The sequence below is a fragment of the Tupaia chinensis genome, unplaced genomic scaffold (genome assembly GCF_000334495.1).
Source record: "Tupaia chinensis unplaced genomic scaffold, TupChi_1.0 Scaffold140285_1, whole genome shotgun sequence".
NCBI classification, from domain to species: Eukaryota; Metazoa; Chordata; class Mammalia; order Scandentia; family Tupaiidae; genus Tupaia; species Tupaia belangeri.
The window spans coordinates 212,069-236,878 of record NW_006200163.1 but is presented as its reverse complement, the minus strand read 5'-3'; the positions used below and the strand labels follow the sequence as shown (position 1 = coordinate 236,878).

Sequence of the window (24,810 nt, the reverse complement as noted above, 5' to 3'; positions counted from 1 at the left end):
TAAAAAGTGCCAGACACTGCTCTGGATATTGAGGACTCCAGTGAACAAAGGCAAAATCCCAGCCCTTAAGGAGCCTAAGTTCTACTGGAAGGAAGGAAGGAATGAAATGAATTATGCACATAAAGTTGTGTGTGTGAGGTTGATGTAGAATAAATGATGACTACGTGTCCTAAAAATATAAAGGATGTAGTCTCTGCTGATGATTTGGGAGAGCCAAATAGATTGTGCTGAAATTTATGAATAATAAAGCCAGTTTTACTTTTACTTCCAAGTATTTTTCCAATTTGTAGCTGAAGTGAGTAGATAGAGCCAAAGGACTGAAGGTAGACATCAGCGACTAGGCCCAGACTTTTAAAATTATTTAATTTTTAAATTTATTATTATTATTTTTTTAAATTTGCTATGGGATATGTGAACTGACCAGAGACAGACAGACAGAGAGAGAGGAAAGTGAGAAAGCAAGCCACCAGGTCTGGGACTTGAACTGTGGTCAGCCATGTGGGAGTCCCATGCCTGAATTATACCATGCCACCTGCTGGCCTTAGGCCCAGACTTTTGATATAGTTCTTCCAGTTGGCTGGAGGATGATATTGAATGCTAGGGATTTTTTTTTTTTAATTAGTCTATGAACCACTGATGGATAAACTAAATCTTAACTGTTTATTGGAATACTTATTTTCACATGGGTCTCCGCAAATTTTTTTCTGTAAAGGGTCAGACAGTATATATTTTAGATTTGACTGGCCACAGTTTCTGTGCTTTTTTTCCTTTAATCTCTTAAACATGCAAAAAAAAAGCCTTTTTTTGGTTTGTTTTTGTAGCTAAATGCTGTCTTGATTTGTCCATAGCAAATAGTTTGCCAGACTGTTTTAACAACTTAAATGTCGTAAGTTCAAAAATGCTTTCTGGTATAAAATTTTTAGTCACATGGGGTTTAATATGTAATGATGACTTTGCCTTTCTCTCGGGGGTCTCTGCAGGTTTGACGCTATCTGTAGTGAATACAGTGTGGCCAGCCCCTCCTTACTCAAGGGGGGTATATAGAATGTTCTTTCTAACTCTGCCTTTGCCCTCATAGCTGCTTGACACCATAGCTGGAAAGGAGCCGCTCAGGATGGTCTGCTTCTTGCCTTTGCTACCCACCAACCGAAGCAGTGTCATATTATTTGAAATTGTGTCAGTGTGTCCTTTTACAGAGTTTCAGTTCTACCCAGTGGGTTAGTGATTACCCCGATTACCCTCACATTCAGCTTGCAGCTGTCATCCATCTCATGTTCCCAGCTGTCATCTGTCTTGCCTAGCACTCTGGATCTGTTTTGCAGCAAGGCATTACTTGCTGGGAAGGGTGGATTGGCTACATTACAGGGCATCCTTTCTTGACCTTTAACATAAGTATGGCTTCAAGGTGAAGCCCATGAAAATGTTCCAGAAGCCAGATGTGACATTGCTGTTAGGGCCAAGCCTCACAACCAGATAGAAGCTATTTGAAGATTTCAAAAAATGAGACAGGAAGGGCCGTATCACTTGAGAGGCTGGCAGAGATAGCACAGTAATAATGTGTTTCTAAAGGAAGCAGGAAGTGTTAACAGGAGTTGCAGTGTAAAAGCCCCAGGTGTCATATGACACTGTTTTTTGAATTAAAATAATTGGGTACGTTTTAGTATGTGTTTTGGGGCAGGGAGAATGGCATCTATGACCATTGTAACCTGGGATATTTAAAAAAGGTTTTAGTAAAAAGTTAAAAATGTAATCTTGTAACTTGTAGCATAGGTGATTTTTCCCCCCTCAGTATTATCTCTTATCCTTTAAAAGGTGATCAAGTTTAATTTTATACTCTTACATTAACAATAGCTTAATTCTTAAGCAGGTGGATTCTAGAGTCAGACTCCTTGGCTTTAAATCTTGTGCCAATGATATTGGACCAATTAGTTCATCTTTGTGCAAGGGTACTTCAAAAAGTACATAGAAATGGAGTGAAAGTACAAGCGTATTCTGGTGCAAAAAATCTGAAATCCATGCATGCGGCTTTTCATAAAACGTATTTTTCATGAGCTTTTTGAAGACCTGTGTATGCTCTTTTCTTCATTTGTGAAATGAGTTAGTGTCTCACAAGGTTATTGTGGGGATACTTAGAGCCGTGCCTTGTATGTACTAGGTGCAATGTGAATTTTTTTTTTGAAGGAGTTTTTGCTATAGGGCACGTGCGCTCTCCAGACAGAGAGAGACAGAGACAAAAAGCGAGAAATCACCCCCGAGGGGGGATGGCCATGCTGCAATCCCTTCTCCTCCATTCTTCTCTCGGGATCTTGGGCACACATGCACACATGCCCAGTGTGAGCTTAAGCCACCGGGTCTGGGACTCAAACTGCGGTCAACTACATGGGAGTCCAGCGACATAGCCATTCCGCCAACTGCTGGTCCCAACTATGCGAATGTTTTTAAAGGATAGATTTCAGTTTTGCTTTTCTTCAAGAGTTCTGAACGTTCAGAATCATTCTTAGAAGTTAGTGATCCTCAAATTGGATGATTGCTTCCTTCTGTTTAATGGTTATTCATTCAAACAAGAAATCTCTAGGCACTGCATCAGTATGATGTGTAAATACTTAATAAAATAATAAGGAATGAAATGTACACACAGTCGGGGGAGAATAGAACAAAGACCTATGGGCTGCAGAGGAGTTCTTAGGTGGGGCTGGTGGAGGAAATCTTCATGGGCTTGTGAATTGGGCCTTGTAGTATGGCTAGGTTTGTATCGATAGAGTCAGGTGATTCGGAATATTAGCAAAGAACACTAAGCTAAAAAGAACTACAGAGTAAAAGGGAAGTGGGTCAGGTGGTCACAGTTAAGACAGGGTCTAATCAGTGATTATAGCTTAATGACAAAATACACTGTTAGTTCACATAGTTAGCTTTGTTCCTCTCCTGAAGCTTCAGAGTCCTCATCTATAATAGGAGGAAAATAGGCTGCTTGATTGATATATATATATATTGCTATAGTGCACGTGTGCTCACCAGAGAGAGATGGGAGAGACAGAATGTGAGAAATCCACCCCAACATGGGTGAGGAGAATGGCCACACTGCAATTCCTTCAACGGGTGTGGATTTTTGTTTTTTTTGGGCGGGGTTTCTTGTAAGATTTTGTTCCATGGCGCATGTGCGGGAGGGAAAGTGAGAAATCACCTCCCAGGAGCATAGCCACCCCTCAATCCTGTCTACATGTTCTTAAGATTTGGCACATGTGATTTTCAAGCCTCTGGTTTCAGGACTCACCCTACGGTCAGCCTCTAGGAGTCCAGTGCCTTAACCACCACACCTATGCTAGCTAACCCTGCCTGTTGTGTGTGTGTGTGTGTGTGTGTGTGTGTGTGTGTGTGTGTGTGTGTTTCCTTTTCTTTTTTTTTTGGGAGACGTTTTTGCTATAGGGCGTGTGCATTCGCCAGAAAGACAGAGAGAGACAGAAAGTGAGAAATCACCCTCCATGGGGGATGGCCACACTGCAGTCCCTTCTCCATTCTCCTCTCGGGATCTTGAGCACTCATGTACATGTGCCCGGTGTGAGTTTAAGCCACCCGGTCTGGGACTTGAACCGTGGTCAACTACATGGGAGTCTAGCAACATAGCCATTACACTAACTGCTAGTCCCTGTTGAGTTTTTTAAGCTGCTGGTTCTGAGACCCTAACCACTCAATTGGCCATGTGGGCCAGCCATTTTAACCTCTGTGCCACCTGCTGGCCTGTGGACCACTGGATCTTTTTCTTTAAATTTAATTCCACTTGTTACTATTTTTTAAATTTGACCAAGGAGAGACAGAGAAAGGAAAAGCAAGAAAGCAAGCCACCAGGTCCAGGATTTAAACTAGGATCAGCTATATGGGAGTCTAGCAACTTAACCACCACACCACCTGCTAGCCCCAGACGGCTTGATTTTTAAAACTTCTTCCAGTTTGCAGATTCCATAATTATTAGTGTCCATTGAACATGAAATATTGTTTAAAACTTTTTAATTGAAGTTTAACATACATACAGAAAAAGGCCCAAATTTTTGGTATTCACCTGGCATCACATCCTCCTAATTGGATTTGTTTGTGAGGTTTATTTATTTATGTAGGGTTTTGATATTTTCTTCTTTAATTACATACACAATATACATTTCATAATGGTTCACATTTGCAGCTACAATGCCATATATAGTTTATTTGCAGCTACGGTGATAGATAATATAGTTTCTTATTGTTTAACGTATGAAATAATTCATATTAAAGTGGGATCACATTTAAGGGGCCTTTGCTCTAGTGCACATGAGCTCACCCAAGAGAGATGGGAGGGAGAAAATTCACCTGCATCTCCAAGAATCCTCCAAAGGTTTCTGGAGTTAATTCTTCTAGTGAAAGGTGGTGAAAGCCTTAGGGCAACTCTATAAGGTACTAAGTGCTTCCTCTGGGATTCAGAGCTAGAACCACAACACGTGCAGTCCCATTATGGCCGTGCACATGGCTGGTGTTACATAGGTCTTGTGACTGCCAAACACATTAATCACCTCTCCTACTGTTCCCTATAGCCTGGGGGTGGCATTTCAAGGGGACTGTACAGGTCTAGACTCAGAGATTTTAGGATGGGAATGGAAATTTGAGAGTCATCTACATATATATAGGTGGTAATTGGAGGCTTAAACGCTTCCTCTCAGGGAAGAATAGAAAGAGAAATGCTTAGGTTTGAGCTTTGAGATATGACTTTTGAATGTCTAGTGGAAGAAGGGAAGCTTTGAAGAACCAGTAAAATCAGCAGTTAGATTTTGCTTTGGAGGAAAGGGAATAGTAGACAGAATAATCAGCACTATTTGAGCCTGGGATGCATGATATTCTCTGTGGTTTATCTGTCTTCTATAGTAGATTCTATTATAATTAGTCATTAATAAACAAGAGTAATACTGCTCATTTGACTTTTGGGATATTTGATTCTTTCATTCAACATTTATTGACACTAAATAATTAGACATGATTTTTAGTTTTTCCCATGCGAGTAACTTGAGTCAGGCATACACTTCATTTAATAGTACAAAATAAGATACTTCCATTCCCCTATTCATATACCTTTATTTATTATCCTGAAGAAAAACAACACATTCTTTAAATGCTTGGTGAGCCTGTGCATTTCAATGTTAAATACCTTGATCCACAATTTACAAATCCTTGAGGATTCTCTAAAGTGAAAGAGCACCGTGATAGCTGTCTTGTCTAATATTAAATAGCAGTTGATACCTCATGGAAGCTTAGGGGAGCCATTCACTTAAGAAATTGATCTGCCTAAGTATTGTAAGCTCAACTGAATTTATTTTTCTTTTTTTCTCTCCAAAAAAAAAAAATTTGTATCAATAGAATCTTTTTTTATTATTGTTTATTCTCACTACTTAGTTCTTTCTTAGGTTATAATCCTCCGACTGTACTGATCTTTCCAAATTAACTACATTTAAAGTCACAGATGAAGGACCGCAGATGTGGAGAAAGTAGCAGATGTGGAGAAAGTAGAGTAGCTAAATGTTCAAGGTACTGAAATCCAGTTAGTATGCAAATGTGTTTCCCTATTCGTATGGATTTTTCCTCTAATATATATGTATATCAAACAGAAAGTAGGGTAAGGATAAAGTGGAATTGTTAATACAAATGTATTTTTGTATGTAGTCTTCCATTTTTTATATTCACTAAGGATTTATTGAAAACTTGCTGTTAATATAGCAACATGCTAGGTAGGTAATAGTGCGTTTGAGAGCTTAGGAAAAAAATGAAAGTCTAGCTCTCTTGTCTATAGGACTCCTTGGAAACTAGAAGCATAGAGTTTGGGCAGTTAAAATGTAAAATACTTAGTTTTCAACATTGAATTCCATGACTTCAGCCAAATGCCATCTCTCTTTGAACCTTTAGAGCATTTTATGCTTCTCAAGTGATATGTTGATTTGGTTTATATAACTACCCAGCTAGATTATAAGCCCATTAGGAACAGTCAACTTTGTGCTCTTCACATGTCTGATATAAGGTGTGGGTTTTACCTGAGTTAATGGTATGGAGATAAGATGAAGAGTTCCTATGCTTTTAGTTCAGGGTCTTTTTTTACCAAATCATCCTGAATTCTATGTAGATAAATGGGTTGGGCTTCTGAGCAGTCTTTGGGGAGGAGGAAGTGTATTCTAGCCTGGGGAGAACAGTCTAAGCAAAGTCAGGGAGTTGCAATTGTACATAGAATTGACTTAAGGTCTGTGACAGTTGTAACAGACACTGGCCTGACCAGAGTAGAGTTTTGTTGAAGAGCAATTGAGAGAAGTCGTATGACATGAGTGTTACCAGATTGTGAAGAACTTATTTAAGTAAAAAAGAGAAAAAAAAGAGAAAATCTAATACATAAATGTATTAAAGAATTAAAATAGCACAATATATGGTAATGTAAGGAGGGAGCCCCAAAGCTGAGACAGCTTGCCCATAATGCTTACCAATTCCAAGGAACACAACCGGTGATCCATCAGGGGGAAGACATGAGTTTATGTCTTACTTTGGGAAGGAATGTTGGCTGATGGCCATGCAAAGAAGAGTTAATGCTACCACAAGCATAGGCTCATGTTATATGTTACAGATCAAAGAGTGCATTTATCACCTACCTATAGATCAGCACAGACCTTCTGTTTAAAGGCAAGGATCTGGTTCCTGTGTACATTGTTTGAGGAGGATGATGGTCAGGTTATTGATTAGCAGAGTTCCTAGAGCGTGTACCTTAGTTTAGTGCCCCTGATCTGGAGATGTGGACATGGGAGGGAGTGCATGCGTCTAGAACAGCTCAGGCCGTGAGCCAATTCTATGAGGAAAGGGAATGGTTGCAAGATGGTCACAAGGTGTTCATGAGGCCCAGCTGGCCCAGCATCCATGTCTCAGGGAGTAAGCGTGAAGAGGAAAGCTGGGAGGAGACTTAAGTGTGTAGAACCCACCCTAAGGACATTAAATATTGGTTAAATGAATGGTTGGCATATCTGAATCATCTTTAGTAGCTCATAATTACCCATTTTTGTGTATCGTTTAAGAGGTCCTCTATGCTTATAGAAGCAGTATACTATGGGAGGGTCTTTTAAAAAGTTCATAGAAAATGTGTATTATGAAAAAACTATGGGTTTTAAAATTTTTTGCACCAAGTAAACTTGTACTTTAATTCTTTTTTTTTTCCCCTCCCTTGTAGCCTTGTATACCTCAGATGAGAGGATACTGTACCTCAGATATATAGATATATCATAATTTATTTAACCGTTTTTTTCTTGGTAAAAGTTTAAGTTGTTTCTAGTCTTTTGCTGTAACAAGCAGTGGTGGAGTGAATTTCATTATAGAAAATATCCTTGTCATGTGCTTTTATGTTTAAAATTTTAAAGTTAGAATTATACATGAATAGGAGAAAAGGTTGTACTGAAAACATTCTTCGTATCATCCCTCTTGAGCCCTGAGTTCTATACTTCAGACACAACCTTTTCATCTTTTTTAGTTTTTTAAGCATTTACCTCTATATTTCCAAGTAATTTGTTTATATTGCTATTCCTTGATTATTTTTCCATTTCAGTCCTCATTTATTATTCTTCCTACTCCAAGAGATGAATTTTTTTATTGCCTGCTTATCTATTACTAACTTTGTACTATGGAAGATGACTAGATATATTTGAAGTATAAATTTATTTTCAGTTACTATTTTAAAGGCCTTCAGTGCTGTACTGTATCATCCCTGCTTGCCTCTGAGAGGTCTTATGCCATTTTTACTTCTTTTTAAAAGATAAATATGACATTTTAATTTTATTGTTTTGAAATCTTGGACTTTTGTCTAGATATCTTTGAGGTGTGTGTTTATTACCAGAGGGCATGTGTGTGCTCAAGAGAGAGAGAGAAGAAAAGAGAAGGAAAAAGTACACCCCCCATCCTGCCTCCCCCCCATGGGGCATGGCAATGTTCTGCAGTCCTTCTCTGTTTCTCCATACTGTCAGGACTTTTGGCACACATGCACATATGGTGTATTTTTTAAGCGGCTGGGGCTGAGATTTGAACCGTTGTCAGCTATGTGGAATCCAGCTCCTTTAACCACTAGATTATGAGACTGGCCCAGTTCTTAATGCTACAAAAGTAAAAAGCTAAAAATCAGTATGTACTGACTCGGTGAACAAGTCTTAAAAGCAGGTAGTATCTAATACATCCATAATAAAGGCAAAATGATTATCATTTAAACATATATATGTATCCCAGGGCCAGCAGATGGTATGGTGGTTGAGGTGCTGGACTCCCACATGGCCGAGCACGGTTCAAGTCTCAGACCTGGCGGCTTGCGCTCTCACTTTTCTTTCCCTCTCCCTCCTGCTCATCAAATTTAAAAATAACAAATAAAATGAAAAAAATTTTAAAAAAGATACATATAGCCCAGCTCACTAATTAGGATAATTAGTGCAACTGATCAATTGTTTATAGATACTGAATGATTGTTAATTACATAATAGCATCTTTTTAAAACCTTTTATTTATTCATTAATTTATTTCAGTTTAACCAGAGACACAAAGAGAGAGAGAGAAAGTGAGAAAGCAAGTCACCAGGTCTGGTACTTGAACCATGGTCAGCTATGTGGGAGTGTCCAGTGCCCTAACCATCACGCCACCTGCTGGTCCCCCACATAATAGCATCTTATTGCTAGGGTGAAGGTAGGAACTGCAGTTAGAGAGTTCCCAGTCATATTAGGAAGGAAATTGAAGGTTTAGAAATAGAATCACGCCAGCTGGTGGCATAGTGGTGAAGGTGGCTTGAAAAAAAAAAAAGAATGGGCATGTGTGCTTATGTGCCCAAAGTTCAAAGAGTAGGGAAAATAGGGGAGAAGGGATTGCAGCACATCTGCCTCCCATAGCGGGTGCTTTCCCACTTTTCTGTTCTCTGTCTTTGGTGAGCATATGCCCTTTTTAGCAAATTAAAAAAAATTTTTTTAAACAAATGGTTTCAAGACAGTAAGTCAAGTATTGCCAGAGAAAGCTTAAAGGTTGTAGACTGCATTCCTGAGGATATACCTACATTGAGAGTTCGGAACAGAAGCAACCAAGGAAATGCTGAAATAGATAAATGTTCCGTAAGAAAGTTAGTACTCAGTAGGAGAAAAGATTTCAGGAAAGAAGGTATGTTCAGTGTTATTTCCTAGAGAGGTCAGAGGGAATGAGGACCAGGTAGGAGTTAAAAGATAGAGAGGTTAGAATGGAATTAGCTGAGCTAGAGCACCTTAACTTTATTTGTTCAAGAGAGGAGGAGCTTGGGGCTGGCCCCTGGCGTGGTGGTTAAGGGCGCTAGACTCCCAAGTGGCCAGTTGCGGTTCGAGTCCTGGATCTGGTGGCTTGCTTTCTCCCTGTCTCTCCCTTTTCCCTTTTTTTCCCTCTCTGGTCAAATTAAACATAGATAAATAAATGGACAAGGTTTAACATTTTTTTAAAAAAAGAGCTGAGGCAGAAGGTAGAATGGGAGGCAATATTAAAGAGAAGTCTTTATTTATTTTTATCCTTATGTGGAAAGAGAAATTATCTGGGCATGATAGATACAAATGGAGGAAGAAGGTAACTACAATGATGAGAATCCTTATAATGATGAGTCCTTAGGAGAATGGGAAGATATGATAGCTAGAGACAGACAGAGCAGCATATCTTAAAGTGGAAGAATGAATGAAGATCTTTTCTTCCGAGACTGAAGGGAGGGAGATTCCTGGTAAAGAGGTAGGAGTATTTTCTTTCTCTTTTTTTTTTTTTTTTTTTGAGAGGTTTTTGCTATAGGGCATGTGCGCTTGCCAGAAAGACAGAGACAGAGAGACAGAAAGTGAGAAATCGCCTCTGAGTGGGGATGGACACACCATCCCTTGTCCTCCATTCTCCTCTCTGGATCTTGAGTTTAAGCCCCTGGTTCCGGGACTTGAACTGCGATCCTCTATATGGGAGTCCAGCGACATATCCATTCAGCCAACTGCTGGTCCCATCAGGCAGGAGTATTTTCAATGCTGACAAGCTCACGCCATTTGTTCAATAGCTCCAGTAAGGTTAATGAGACTCAGGAGCATGGGGATTATTTTGAATAGCCATCCTTCCATTTGTTTACCGAGAGACCATCTAATACGTCACTTTAGTATAATGGAATTAGAAAGATGAAGAAGTTATCAATAAGTTTATGGAATCAAGTTTGTACATCTTCCTGCCTTTTTATCGTGGTTATTCATAGCCTGACCAGGCAGGGAAAAACTGGACACTTACAGCCTCTCTAGTATTATAGGTTGGCATCCTTGAGTGTCATGTGGGTCGGTGGACTTAGGAGTGGCAAAGATGTTTACAAAGTAGTTTACTCCCTAGCCTGAGTGGGGTCGGAACCGCAGGAGCTTCTGGACTGAATGGAGTTCTCTCAAGGTGGGGACCAAGCGGCAGGGGGAGGTTCGGCCAGGTGATACAGTACAAGAAATGGAGGAAGGCCGCTGTGATAGGAGGACGTGGGGTAATGCCACTTGTGAGATCTTGGAGGCAGAGATTGCAGTGAGGTATAATTCGACACACTTGATTGGGAAGGAGGAGGTTTAGGTGTGTTCAGTCAATAAATGAACAAAAATAGGAGCAGCGTGAGCGTTGTAAGAGGTCATCTTAATTGCCAGAATCACAACAGTCCTATTTTTATAGGTATGTTCTATGTAGTATGATAGAAAAAATGAACTATTGTGATATAAACAAAAAACTGTGTTTTATGTCAGTTGAACACCATTTTCAGCATCTTGTTGTGTGCGTATCCAAATATGTCTACCACCATGATTCTTGTGTTTACTAAGTACTCTTTTTTTTTTTTTTTAAGAGAGCGATTTTTGCTGTAGGGCACATGCGTTCTCCAGAGAGACAGAAATGCCCCGAGGAATGGCCACGCCACAATTCCTTCTTCTCCATTCTCTTGGGATTTTGGGCATGCATGCACATGTCTGGTGATTTTTAAGCTGCCAGGTCTGGGACTCAAACCATGGTCGACTATGTGGGAGTCCAGCAGTGTAACCATTATGCCATCTGCTGTTCCCCTGTACTCTTGTTTTTAATGTTCTTTCTGAAAGCTTAGTTTCACTTTCATGTTCATATTTATTGAAATGTGCAGTGTGATATCTTCTGTTCTTTCAAGAAGCATGGAGGACTGTTTTTTATTGATAATGTGATATGTGTATAGACAGGTAAATTGACTAATAATGGTGTAAATACCTAAAGGTCCTACGGTTAGTGTAATAAACTAAGCACAAAAAAATGTACATCTTGGGGCCAGCAGGTGGAATGGTGGTTGGGGTGCTGAACTCCCATATGGCCAACCACGGTTCAAGTCCTAGACCTGGTGGCCTGCTTTTTCATGCTTCCTCTCTCCCTCTCTGTCTCTCTCTGGTCAAATTGAAGAAAATAAATACATTGAATAAATAATAATAAAAATTCAAAAAAATGTACATCCTTTAAGGCTTTACTTCTTTGGTGTTTTTTTTTTGCTACATTAGGTCCACTGAGTATAAGTACTTGATGTGTGTTTATTAATAAGTACTACTATCTTTGGACTGTAAGATGTAGCAAGTGTTTTGATGGACAATGTTGGGAATATTCTGTTTCTCTTTCTCTTCCTTGATGCAGTGATTCTGAGTCAGTCTGTAGACTGACAACCTGATGATTTCTATTTGCAATTGCTTAAGGAACAAAGCAGTCAATTTTCTATGAACTGAAAGAGTGGCTTTATTTTTGACAAGATACTGGAAAATAGATAACTACTTAACAATAGTGAGAAACAGGATTTTTAATGAGAGATCATGGGTTCTTACAGCTGGATGGCTGGATACCCTGGTTTTCCTGGGGTGATCCTGGCTTACTTCTCTTGTCCCAGCGTCCTCGGCAGTGTCCTCTCCCCTTTACTTTCAGAAGTGTTCTCTTTGGGATAACATGTTATATAGTTGTTGTGTTTGCTGGTACACTTTAAATCATTAGATTAAGATGTACCTTAGTCTTTGAAAGAAACAGCCAGTGGATGGTTTTGTCTCTAAGATTTAGAGATGGCTTGAACAAGTTGTTACTTTGACTTCCCAGCAAATAAATGATAAGTGTTACAGTTTGTGCTGAGTTTGGTAGTTACTGTTTGAATTCAGCAAGTGTGTTATAATGTATGACAGAGTGACTCCCTTTCAAGTCAATACATCTTTAATGTCTCCTACTTGGAGAAAGAGAAATAAGGTAGCATTGGGCCTTGGATTAATTAAATGTTGGGCACAGAAATGTTTCTCCAACAATATCTAAGTCTTGATTGTTTCCTTTCTTCAAACAGCAGTAATATTCTGCGGGATCCTGTGTGCTTAGGAGGGTGTGAGCACATCTTCTGTAGGTAAGTAATTGTGAGTATATGTATACAGCGTAAATTTTTTTTTTTTTTTTTACTAGATAACGATCACATGATCGTATTGATAATAATAGTACTTTATGTTTGTGTAACTTTCATAGTCTGCAAAGTAATTTATTGTACATTACCCCATTTTGATCCTTAGAACTATCTTAATTTGTGAATGAAAAAATAAATAAAAGCTCAAAGAAGATGGCTTGTCTAAAGTTACAGACTTAGTGAGTAAATAGCTTCATAAGCTTTTTGGAGAAAATAAATATATATATATTTTATAGCAAGAGCATTTACGGGAGGGAGTGAGAAAGACTTTTATTTTAATTTATTTCTTCTATGAGAGAGACAGGAAGAGAGGAGAGAGATAGACACCCACAACAAAATCTTAACACCACTGTCCTCCCCAGCTCAGCCAGCCTGGATGATGGGCACATGTGTAGGCCTGGTGTGTAAAGAAGGTTCTGGGCTACGAACCTGGGACCTTTCCATGTGAGTCCAGTGGTGTTGCTACTATGTCCCCCTCTAGAATCCAAGATAGGTTTTTTTGTTTTGTTTTGTTTTTTGAGAGGTTTTTGCTATAGGGCGTGTGTGCTCCCCAAACAGAGAGAGACAGAGAGACAGAAAGCGAGAAATCACCCCACCCCCCTGGGGGGATGGCCACGCCGCAATCCCTTCTCCTCCATTCTCCTCTTGGGATCTTGGGCACGCACGCACACGCGCCTGGCGTGAGTTTAAGTCACCGGGTCTGGGACTCGAACCATGGTCGACTACGTGGGAGTCCAGCGACATAGCCATTATGCTAACTGCTGGTCCCCCAAGATAGGTATTTTTGACAAGGTGTCACCATGTTGTAATTCTCCTTCCCTAGCCTCCCAGTTGGCTAGAACCACAGGTGCACACCACTGCACCTGACATGTTTTAGGCTGAGCTGAGAACCAAATCTAGGCTTCCATGTAGCCTCAATAACAATAGAGCAGCCTCCTCCTGCGTGCGCCACAGTGGCTTGACCCAATTGGGTCTTTTTAAAAATCTTGAGTTAAGTTTTGAGTCTATACTTTCAAAATTATGAAAGTCTAGTTCCTCAGATGATTGTAATTTGTTTCCTAGGGCTTCCATACCAAAGTACCACAAACTGGATATCTTACAACAGCAATTACTATCTCACAATTCTGCAGGCAGGGAGTTCCACTTAAGGTGTTGGCAGGGCTAGTTTCCTCTCAGTGATGTGAGGGAGAATCATTTCATGCCTCCCTCCTAGCTTCTGGTGGATTGCTGGCAGTCTTTGCTATTCCTTGGCTTGTAGATGTGTTACTTCAGTCTTTATCTTCATGTTCACATGACATTGTCCTGTGTGTGTGTCCAAATATTTCCTTTTAAATAAGAATACCAATTATATTGGATTAGGACTCACCCTTACGACATCATTTCAACTCCAAAATCTACAAAGACCCTGTTTCCAAATAGGCTCCAGTCACAGGTAATGGACTTAGGACTTCAACATCCTCTCAGTGGACACAGTTTAGCCTATGACAGTAATCATGAAATTAGTAGTGCATGTGAAATGTGAAAACTTTGGCTTATAAATTAGAAGATTCTGATGGGACCAGCAGTTAGTGTAATGGCTATGTCGCTGAACTCCCATGTAGCCGACCATGGTTCAAGTCCCAGACCTGGTGGCTTAAACTCACGCTGGGTGTGTGTGTGCATGCGTGCCCAAGATCCTGAGAGGAGAATGGAGGAGAAGGGATTGCAGCATGGCTATCTCCCCTCAGCAGTGATTTCTCGCTTTCTCTCTGTCTTTCTGGCAAGCACATGCGCCCTTCAGCAAAAACCTCTCCATAAATAAATAAATAAATTAGAAGATTCTATTTTCATCTCATCCTACTACTTGTTGAGGAGAATTCAATTGAGGGACCAATTGTCTCAGTTTAATTATTTATGTCACAGGGTTAATATAGCCCCCTTTGAATTAATGTTTTAATTATTTCAAGTTATGAGGATGTGACTATCTGGCTTGAACAAACCACATTATGAAGTCAGAGTTTATATGAAAGTGATTTAGTGGTGACTTGCGTGGGCTGAGTGTGTATGTGTGAGAGGCTACTATGATTGAGGTCCCAGTTTTGTTTCTAGAAACATCGTGTGTTATGTGGGACATATCCAGAAGGATGGGGAATGGATGGTACCTGTTGCCGACCTGATACCTATGTTATCTGTTGGGTTATCAGAAAAGTCATGACACATTTTTGCATAGAAAAAATAGAAGTACATCATGACTTCTCTGAGAATCCAATATGTTTGGATGCCAAAAAGTCATTTCAGCTTGATCTCTTCAGAGCAGGTGTCTGCACCGTCCTCTCCCTCAGGTTACTCCTGTGTGAGTCCTCTCCATCGCACTAAATGGTGCCACTGACTACAAAGGTCCCTAAGGCAAAAAATCCACAACTGATACCTGATGGCGCTTTTTCATTCTTATCCCACATCACCAAATTCAGTCAGTTCCACCTCAAAATGTGCCCTGGATCATGAATTTTTCCACTTTTTCGTATATTTACTGCTGTTTACTCTTTGGTGTAAGCTGCCATCACAATGTCTCTTCGAGTATTATAATAGCTCATAATTGGTCTCCCTTTTTGGCAATGTCATCCCCATTTTTTGTATTCTTGACCATGATCTTTTATAGTCTTTGCTATAGGATGTGTGGCACTTACCAGAGGGAGAGGAAAAAGAAATGAGAAATCACCTCCCAGGGGGATGGCAAGGCTACAGTCCTTTCTCCTTTTCAGATTTTGGGCATACATGCACACGTGCCCAGAGTGCTCCTGAAGCAACTGGGTCTAGGACTCAACCAACACAGTCAGCCATGTGGGTTCCAGTGCCTAATCTCCATGCCACCGGCTGACTACAGTGGTTTTCTTTGTTTGTTTGTTTTGTTTTTTTAAAATAAGAATTATTTATTTAATTGAATTTATTATTGTTATTATTTTTCAACTTGCCACAGGTCACATACACTCACCAGAGAGAGACAGAGAAAGAGAAAGTGAGAAAGCAAGGCACCAGGTTTGGGACTCAAACCACAGTAGGTCATGTGGGTAGTCCAGTGCTCCAACCACCACACCACCTGCTGGCTCTATCCAACAGTCATCTTTTAAAAAAGGTAAATCCTTGCCATACGATAACCCTGCTTAAAATCCTTCAATAACTTTGTATTGCAATTAGAATAAAATCCACGCTCTGTGCTCACGAGACCCTATGGAGGACCCAGATCCTGCCTGCTTCTCAGATCTCACTTCCCTCTGGCTCACACTATTCCAGTCACCATATGCTTTGAGTTCATGAAATGCACCAACCTCACCTGTCCAAGACTTTTGTACTTGCTGTTTCTTCCACATAGAACAAAAATATAAAAGTCTATGTTTCTGACAGACTTTTGTGAGACAGAATGTCTCCTGATCCCAGTGAAGGGATGCCTGCTCTCTGTCCCCCCATGGCAAGCAGATTTACTTTGTTTCAGCGGAGGCACGGTGGGTTTGCTCACTGTACACCAGAGGTATTATAAAAAGGTGCTGGAGCATTAAGAGCTCCATGAAATTGTATATAGAGTGTGTTGGGTGAGGACCCATACTTTAAATTAGATTCTGAAAGGCGGTGTGACTGTGTGACTTCAAGAGCCCAACAAAAGATTAAGAGAGGCAAGAAAAGAACATCTAAAAGACAGTGATCATGTGTATATGACATGCACGTAGGAAATAATCCATTCAGTGCAGGCTTTTTGTTGTTTTCTTTTGAATGACAGCAGGCACACACATGACAGAGAAGCAACCTTAACCTCTTCATGAGGTCATCACATCATTGTCCCCTTTTCCGAGCTCTCTAGGTTCTTAGGGTCCTGAGTGTCTATGTATGCACCTGGTGTGTTTTCCGGGATCCAAACCCATGGTTTGCTAATTGGCCTCCAGCTTTTCAGGGCCCAGAATTAACACTGAATCAGAGGAACTGGGCCCAAGTTGCAGTGTTTTTGTTTTTGTATTTAATTTGTCAGAGGATGTGTGCATTCTTTAGAGAGACAGGGAGAGAGAAAGTATACCCCTCAATGCGGCATGGCCAGGCTGCAGTCTCTTCTCCCATTTCTCCATCCTCTCAGGATTTTGGGCATGCATGCATGTAGCGTTTGAAATGTTACTTTCCAGCCATCAGGTCTACAACTCAAATGTGTGGTTGACCAGGAGAGATACACCTTTCTTAAACACTAGTCTGGGGTGCTAGCCCTCAGTGCAGTTTTGGTTCATTTTGATTGCAGCTGTTGATATTCTTTGCAGATTTTGAGTGAAGGAGTAATGAGGGTTTTTTTTTTTTTTAAGTTATTTATATTTACTTGCCAGAGAGGGTGTACACTCATAAGAGAAAAAGAATGAGAAAGAGAAAGGAAGAGTGAAAGTGAAAATGTGATAGGGAATGGTCATGCCACCATCCCTTCTGCATTTCTTGCTCCTTTCAGGATTAGGCACGTGCCCACACATGCCCAGTGTACTTTACAAACTGCCATGTCCAGGACTTGCATGGTGCGGTTGGCCATGTGGGATCCGCTCACCTTAAACAACAGGCCACAGGCTGACCCAGCAGGGAGTTTTTAAAAGATGGCTTTTACTTAGGTTTCAATCCAACAAAAACATAGAAGTAGGGGGCAAGGTGGAGAGGCACAGCTTTTAGTATAATATTGACAGCATTATTGTATTTTCATGATACTTTTATGTTAATCCCTGATAAAAGTAGTCCATGTAATCCTTTATGATATACTTTATTTAAAATTTGAGACAGGGAACTGTAACATTTTGGGCTCAGATAGCCTTAAACTCTTCAGGATTGAAGAAAGACAATAAGGAGGTTGTGTGTGTATTTACTATATGAAACTGAGACTTAAAAAATACTAGTTTGTTATTTTAAAAATAATAATAAACCTTTAATGAACTAATACCAATAATAGATTTTTTTGTTTGTTTTGAAAAATAATTGTTGTAGGGAACCAGCCGTTAGCGTAATGGCTATGTCGCTGGACTCCCATGTAGTCGACCGTGGTTTGCGTCCTGGACCCGGTGGCTTAAAACTCACGCTGGGCGCGTGTACGTGTGTACCCAAGATCCCGAGAAGGAGAATGAAGGAGAAGGGATGGCGGCGTGACCATCACCTCTGGGGGGTGATTTCTCGCTTTCTGTCTCTATGTCACTCTCACACACGCCCTGTAGCGAAAAAAACTCTCAAAAAAAAAATGTTGTATAAACTAAGGAAAAAGTTGTGATGAGAATGACTCTTGTATGTTTTTGCTAATCTCTTAAATGTCTTGGCGAATATAAACTGGCTAGGTTATCATATCTGCTTATGTATTCATTTGGTTGTGATTCTTTTTGGTTTACGTATGTGAAGAAAATCAGACTTTACACATATTTATAGTTGGAAAAAGGACTTTTGTAAAACATTTTTATTTTTAGAAAGATGTTTGTTATAAGGCACGTGTACTCACTGGATAAGCAAAGAGATAGAAAGTGAGAAATCACAGTCCAGGGTGATAGTGCTTATTTTCTGGTTGAAAACATGGATATGTGTGGCTGGCCTAGTGGTTAAGAGAGAGAGATCACACATAGGTGACTGCAGTTTGAATACCAGCCTCAGTGGCTTGAAAAGCACTTGGAGTGAATGTGTTCCTTTGTGTGTGTGTGTGTGTGTGTGTGTGAGTGTGTTTGTGTGTATGTTTAAGAAACATTTCTGCTATTGGGTATGTGCTCTCACTAGGGGATGTGGGCTTACCACAGGGACAGAGACAGAGAGTCAGAGAGAGAGAAAGTGAGAAATCACTCCCTGAGGGAATGGCCACACCACAATTCCTTCTCCATTCTCGTCTCTGGATTTTGGGAACACACATACATGCCAGGCATGAGTTTTAAACCTCTGGGTCTGGGACAGGAACAGGACCCACCCTCGACTATGTTGGAGTCCAGCAGCATAACCATTATGCCATCTGTTGGCCCCAGGAAAAAGAAATGTTTTAGTAGCCTTTTTCGATCAATGTGGATATCCTTCTTGGTGTAGTTTCTTTAGGTTTGTCATATTGTGAAATCTGAAACTGCATCAGTGAATTTTTGTAGTCTGTTATGTTAAATTCCATTGGTTTATACAGTCTTTTGAATTGACCTTCTTACTCAGATGATATCATGCATGGGTCATTTGGGAAATGTTGACTTACTGAGATACATAAGTCTATTGAGAACTGACATTTTTCTCCAGAATTCTGTATTAATGTATATCAAATAATGTGAGGATAGTTACAAGTCAGACATTACAGAATGTATATAGCAGACTGCTAAGAGTACTAGTGTAGTTTAGGCTAGGATTGGAAAGTTGAGATTCATTGTACATTAGACATTATATCTGTTAGTTTGCATCTCTCTCTGTACTCTCCTCCTTCAGAAGCTATAGATTTATTTGCAGAGAAAAATTATGTAGACAGATGTCAGGATAAATGAAGTCTCTACCACAAATTACATCAACAACTTCAGATTCAGATTTTATATGTGTGTATCATCTTCTCTAAAATGCTATTTTAACAAGTATTTTTTTTTTTGGAGAGGTTTTCGCTATAGGGCGCATGCGCTCGCCAGAAAGAGAGAGACAGAGAGACAGAAAGCAAGAAATCACCCCCCAGAGGGGATGGTCATGCCGCAATCCCTTCTCCTCCATTCTCCTCTCGGGATTTTGGGCACGCACGCACACGTGCCCAGCGTGAGTTTTAAGCCACCGGGTCCGGGACGCGAACCGCGGTCAACTACATGGGAGTCCAGCGACATAGCCATTATGCTAACTGCTGGTTCCCTTAACAAGTATTTTTATCATGACCATTGTGTGTTAGAACAACTGTTGCTTCACTTCTATTCAAACTCTTTATTATTAATTTTTAAGCAATTGTGTAAGTGACTGCATTGGAACCGGATGTCCAGTGTGCTATACCCCCGCCTGGATTCAAGATGTCAAGATAAACAGACAGTTGGACAGCATGATTCAGCTCTGCAGTAAGCTTCGAAATTTGCTGCATGACAATAAGCTTTCAGGTGAGAAATGCTGTTTTTCAGTTAAATAACTCATGCATTCATTTTGATCACATAAAGTATGTAAAAGATATATCAGGGATTCTAAATGACATATTTCAGGTTCAAAGATCTATAGTTTTTTTCTTTTTTTTGGGGGGGGGGAATTTTGAGAAATCACAGGACCCATAGAGATAATTAAGTCCAACTCCCTTATAGATGAGAAGCCAAGGTCCTGAGAGGTTAAGTGATCTGGCCTGTGGTCACACCTGTAGTTAATACCAGAAGCAAGAGAAATGGAGCTTATTTCATCTGCTGTGTCAGTCCTGAGACTTTTTCCCTTCTTTACGTTGCCTGCTTTATACAGTTACGATAATTTCTGTGGATTATATAGATATGGAATAGTGATTTTGTTTTAAAAAGTGCTTAAATCACTGAAATGCACTGTGACAAGATCGAATACAAATTCTTCCACGGATCACTTTTCTAGACTGAATTAATTCAGTGAGCTTAATTTGAAAGAGCAAAAATCTAATATTCATTTTTTTCTCCTTAAATGGGGGTTAATGTTTTCCAAATTGTTCTTAGACTCTGTGTATTAACTGTACATCTTTCCATTGTGCTTTCTGTTTACAACTAATTAGCTGGGTAAAGAAAGTAAAGTGTTTTGAATCTTCATAACTGGATATTGGAATTGTCTTTTTATTGATCAAATTCTGTTCTTTTGTGTGTGTTTGTAAGAGAATCTTTTTTTTTTGACTGTCAGGATGCCATGAATGATTGATAATACTCTTATAAAATTGTTGGATTTCTGTTCTTAAATCTTTTGTTCTTAGAATTCTGACATATGATGTGTTACAATCAGCTACTAAAGAGGAGGTTGATTGGACAAAATAAAGAAACAAGGCAAACACTTTGAGTCTTTTTAAGAATAATTTAAATTGGAGTCTGCCAGGATATATTTCCTTCCTCTAGTTATCTGGGACCTTGTGTGGGACACTATCCTATTATGACAAAATACGCTAGAGTGATAAAGTTTTCCTTTTTTCTTCTTTATTTAAACATTTATTTATTTATTTATCTATTTATTTGCTGTGGTTTTCAAGCCTCTAGATTTTGAGACTTGAACCATGGTCAGCCTTGTGTGGATCCTGCAACGTAACCACTATGCCACCTGCTGGCCTAAGTTTTAATTATTTTTAAATGTAATTATACATATTTTTAAAGTGCTAAGCTTAAAATCATTATTTTTATTATTAAAAATAATACTGTTTATATATCTCTTTAAGAACATAATGAGGAAGAGTTTTGCTATTAGTTTAGCTGAACTCTTTTCCTTCTTACTCAAGGACAGTGCTAACAGTGTTTTTTTTCTGGTTCAAAAGATGGATATATTAGACTGCCCAGTGATTAAGGGTTATAACTGGTTGTCATGGCTGACTATAGTTCAAATCCCAACCCATGGCTTGAAAAACACATTGGGTGCATGTGTTCATTCTTTTATTTTTTTAAGAAAGATTTTTGCCAGAGTGCAAGTACTCACCAGAGAGACAGAGATGGAAAGAGAGAAGGTAAGAAATCACCCCCAAGGGGGGTTGGCCATGCTGCAATCCCTTCTCTAATCTCCTCTTAAGATTTTGGACATGTGTGCACATGTGCCTGATAAAAGTTGTTTGTTTCTTTCTTTCTTCTTTTCTTATTTTTCTTTCTTTCTTTTTTTGTTTTTTAGGCTTATTTATTTAATTTTATGTATTTATTCATTTATTTTAATTTGACCAGAGAGAGAGATACAGAGAGAGAAAGAGAGAAAGTGGGAAAGTGAGAAAGCAAGTTACCAGGTCCAGAACTTGAACCGTAATCAGACATTTGGGAGTGCCCAGCGCCTTAACTACCATGCCACCTACTGGTTCCCTAGTTTTTCTTTCTTGAGAGGGACAGACTGAGAGCAAAGATAGAGACAGGGTGGGGGGTAGGGAGTGAGAAAACAAGCTGCCAGGTCTGGGACTTGAACTGTGGTTGGCCATGTGGAGTCCCGTGTCCTTAACCACTATGCTACCCATTGGCCCCATTGCCCAGTGAGTTTCAAGCTTCGGGGTCTGGCAATCGAACCATGGTCAGCTATGTGGGAGTGCAGTGTCTTAACCTATATGGTACTTGTGTTTTTGCACCCCAATTCCTGACTAGATGGAGGAATGGAGAAGACATTGTGACATATGACTATGGCCCAACCAGGGGATGTTTTCCTCTCTTTTTCTCTCTGACAAGTGCAAGTGTACCCACCCTCTGACAAAACAAAACAAAACAAAAACTAAAAATTGATGTGTTATCTGGCTTTCTTCTCTTTCCCATATAGCTGTCATGGGTTGACGCAGGGATTTCATGCATCCTTGGCAGTGTTTGGTGTTGGAATGGGGAAGGGACAGCGAATCTCTTGAATTCAGTGTACAATAAGGAAAATGTTCATGTCTATATGAAAGTGGCGTTTTTAGCTTCTGAAAGGTGTGTGATATGTTAGGATTGTTGGCCATGCATTGAAATTTGAGGTGCTGTTTTGAGATTTTGGTTGTGTTGGTATTTTGATTTGACTCTTTAGCTGCTATGTTGTAATCTGCTTGTTTAGTAGAGCATCCATAACAATGTAACACAAACTGGGTGTCCTAGTCCATAGGCAGTTAGTGTCTACAGATCAAGATGTCTAAGGAAAAGATGTATGCAGGGTTGATTCCCCCTGAGGTCTGTGAAGAGAAACTTTCTAGGGCTCTCTCCCTGGCTTGCAGGTGGTCATCTTCATGTCCGTAGTGTTTTCCTTAAGTGTGTGTTTGTATCAAATTTCTGTGTTTTTTTTTTTTTTTTTTGTGATACCAGTTATATTGCACTAGAGTCCACCCTACTACAGTATAGGCTCTTCTTAACTAACTACATCTGTGGCGACCCTCTTTCCAAATAAGGTCACATTATGAGGTACTTGGGGTTAGGACATCCACAAATGAGTTTGGCAGGGTTGGAATGGACAGTTTAAACTATACTAAGTAATATGGCATTTGTAATGGTGATGTAAGGAGAGGAGCAGGGTAACCCTTGATGGTTTAATTGCCATCAGTTAGGTTGTACTGGGGTACTGGTTACCATGGGGTGCAAAGAAGAATAAGATAAACCTCTTACAGGAGTTTCACTATAGTTAGTATAGTTTTTCTATTTTGTGGAATATGAAAAGCCTTAGTATATTATCATTGAAGATAATTAAGAAAATTCAATTTATAACAAGTTTCAGGATGGGACCTCTAAGGTCATTTATAATGCTGTCTTATCTAAGGAGAGGTGGAATTTGGAGAGTGAATTAGGGTGATTAATTTTTCAAAGGCCATTTTATGTTTATTTTCTTTATTATTACAAGTGATAATTACTTTAGTTCTTACCAGGTTTTGGTAGTGCTGCCTTCAACATTACCTATTTTAAAATAAATTGAAATTTCTCTGCTTAGATAATATATCATCAGGATTCTAGGAGCTGGAAGGTAATCTTTAGTTCCTTTATTCTTTTTTTCTTTAAAAGAATTATTTATTTAATTTTATTCATTTATTATTTCTATTCAGTTTGATCAGAGAGAGAGAAAGAGAAGGAGAGTGCGAAAGCAAGCTGCCAGGTCCAGGACTTGAACTACGATTGGCCATGTGGGAGTCCAGCACCTAAATCACCACACCATCTGCCAGCCCCAGTTCCTTTATTCTTAGATGAGGAAATTGAGGACCCAGATTATAAAGGTCATAATGTTGTTAGTTTCTTGCTTATTTTTATTTTATTTTTTACAAATAATTACTTTATTTATTTATTTATTTATTTATTTAAATTTGACCAGAGAGGGACAGATTGAGTGGGGAGAAGTTAGGGACAGTGGGAAAACAAGCCACTGGGTCAAGGACTCAAAGTGTGGCTGCCCATGTGGGAGTCCAGTGCCCTTAACCACCACACCACCTGCCGGCCCCAGTTATTGTTTTTTCATGTAGCACAATATTTTATTAGAAGTGTAAGTATTTGTTGTTTTTTGAGTGGATAAAAATTGGCAGTGCTAAAACTAATCCATATCTCGGAAACTAGAATTAATTTCAAAACAAAATCGTAGGTTTGGGCTTAAGAGATTCATTTTCTAATAGCATCATCCCCTTCTGATACTTTGTAAGAAAATGATAATGAATCCAGAGTGTAGGAATATTGAAATACAAATATCTACCATGTATGTATCTAATTTTCATGGTCTAAAACTGTTTTTACTTTTTTTGTTTTTTAAGAGAGATTGATTTTTGCTACAGGGTGTATGAGATTGCTGGAGAGACAGACAGAAAGCGAAAACCACTCCCCTAGGGCAGATGCCCTTGCCGCCATCCCTTCTCTTCCATTCTCCTTTTGGGATTTTGGGCACACATGCACATGCACCCAGCATCCATTTCAAAACACCAGGTCCAGGACTTGAACCATGGTTGGCCATATGGGGATTCAGCACCTTAACTATGATGCCACCTGCTGGCCCCACTGTTTTTACTTTAGTGTAAGTTGCATTGTCACCACATTTTCCTCCCAGTCCTCCCCCAAACAACTAGTCTTTCAGTGCATTTGATATTTTATTTTGGAGCATTTCCCTTTGTTTCTTTATAGCTTATTCAAAGTATTTTATACAGTATCATTTTTGTGAGATTTTATTTAGTAAGAACTTCTAAAACTTCTAAAGTGGTATGGGGTAAGCCATGTATTAGGTAGAAGGAACCAATAGTTGGGGACAAATGATCTTTTTTATAATGAAAAAAATGGAAAATGATTTTATTATAAGGTAAGGGTATTAGATTAAGTGATCCTTAAGGTCTAGCTCCCGAATTGTGTGATCCTGTTAAATGGTCATGTGTGGTTGATGACGAATCAGGTGGAATAGTTAAACATCTTCACATTTTTTTCTCTTTAAAAAATCTGTAGTTCAAAATTTATCTTCCAAATGAACCTTGTTACTTGCATTTACTCTAAAATACATAATTACTGTAATTAAGGTGGATAATTAGGAAGAACTCGTCACATCATGGACATAGTATATGGTATATTGGAGATAAAGCTCCTGATTTAGAGTAATACTTTCTAAAATGAACTTCCAAATACTTGGACAGATTTTTCTCGGTTCACTATACTGTAAAGAGATGGTCGGATTTTTCTCACAACCATTTACAGATAATTTTACCTTATTCTTTGTAACATAATCTTCATTCTTCTAATGGAGTTAAATTTAAAAGTTTTTATTTTTCTCTTGAACCGCCTCATAGTAAATGAGGTCTTGCAGGTGCT

The 24,810-nt window shown here is 39.3% G+C and overlaps 1 protein-coding gene across 1 annotated transcript in view; it reads left to right on the top strand.

Moving 5' to 3' along the window:
• BARD1 (BRCA1 associated RING domain 1) overlaps positions 1-24,810 on the top strand; it is a 114,018-nt gene that overhangs the window by 1,881 nt on the left and 87,327 nt on the right. Inside the window, exons 2-3 of the mRNA XM_006162597.3 lie at positions 12,347-12,403; positions 19,364-19,512. Of these exons, the coding sequence (XP_006162659.1) occupies positions 12,347-12,403; positions 19,364-19,512 (206 nt within the window). The remainder of the gene's footprint in view (positions 1-12,346; positions 12,404-19,363; positions 19,513-24,810) is intronic.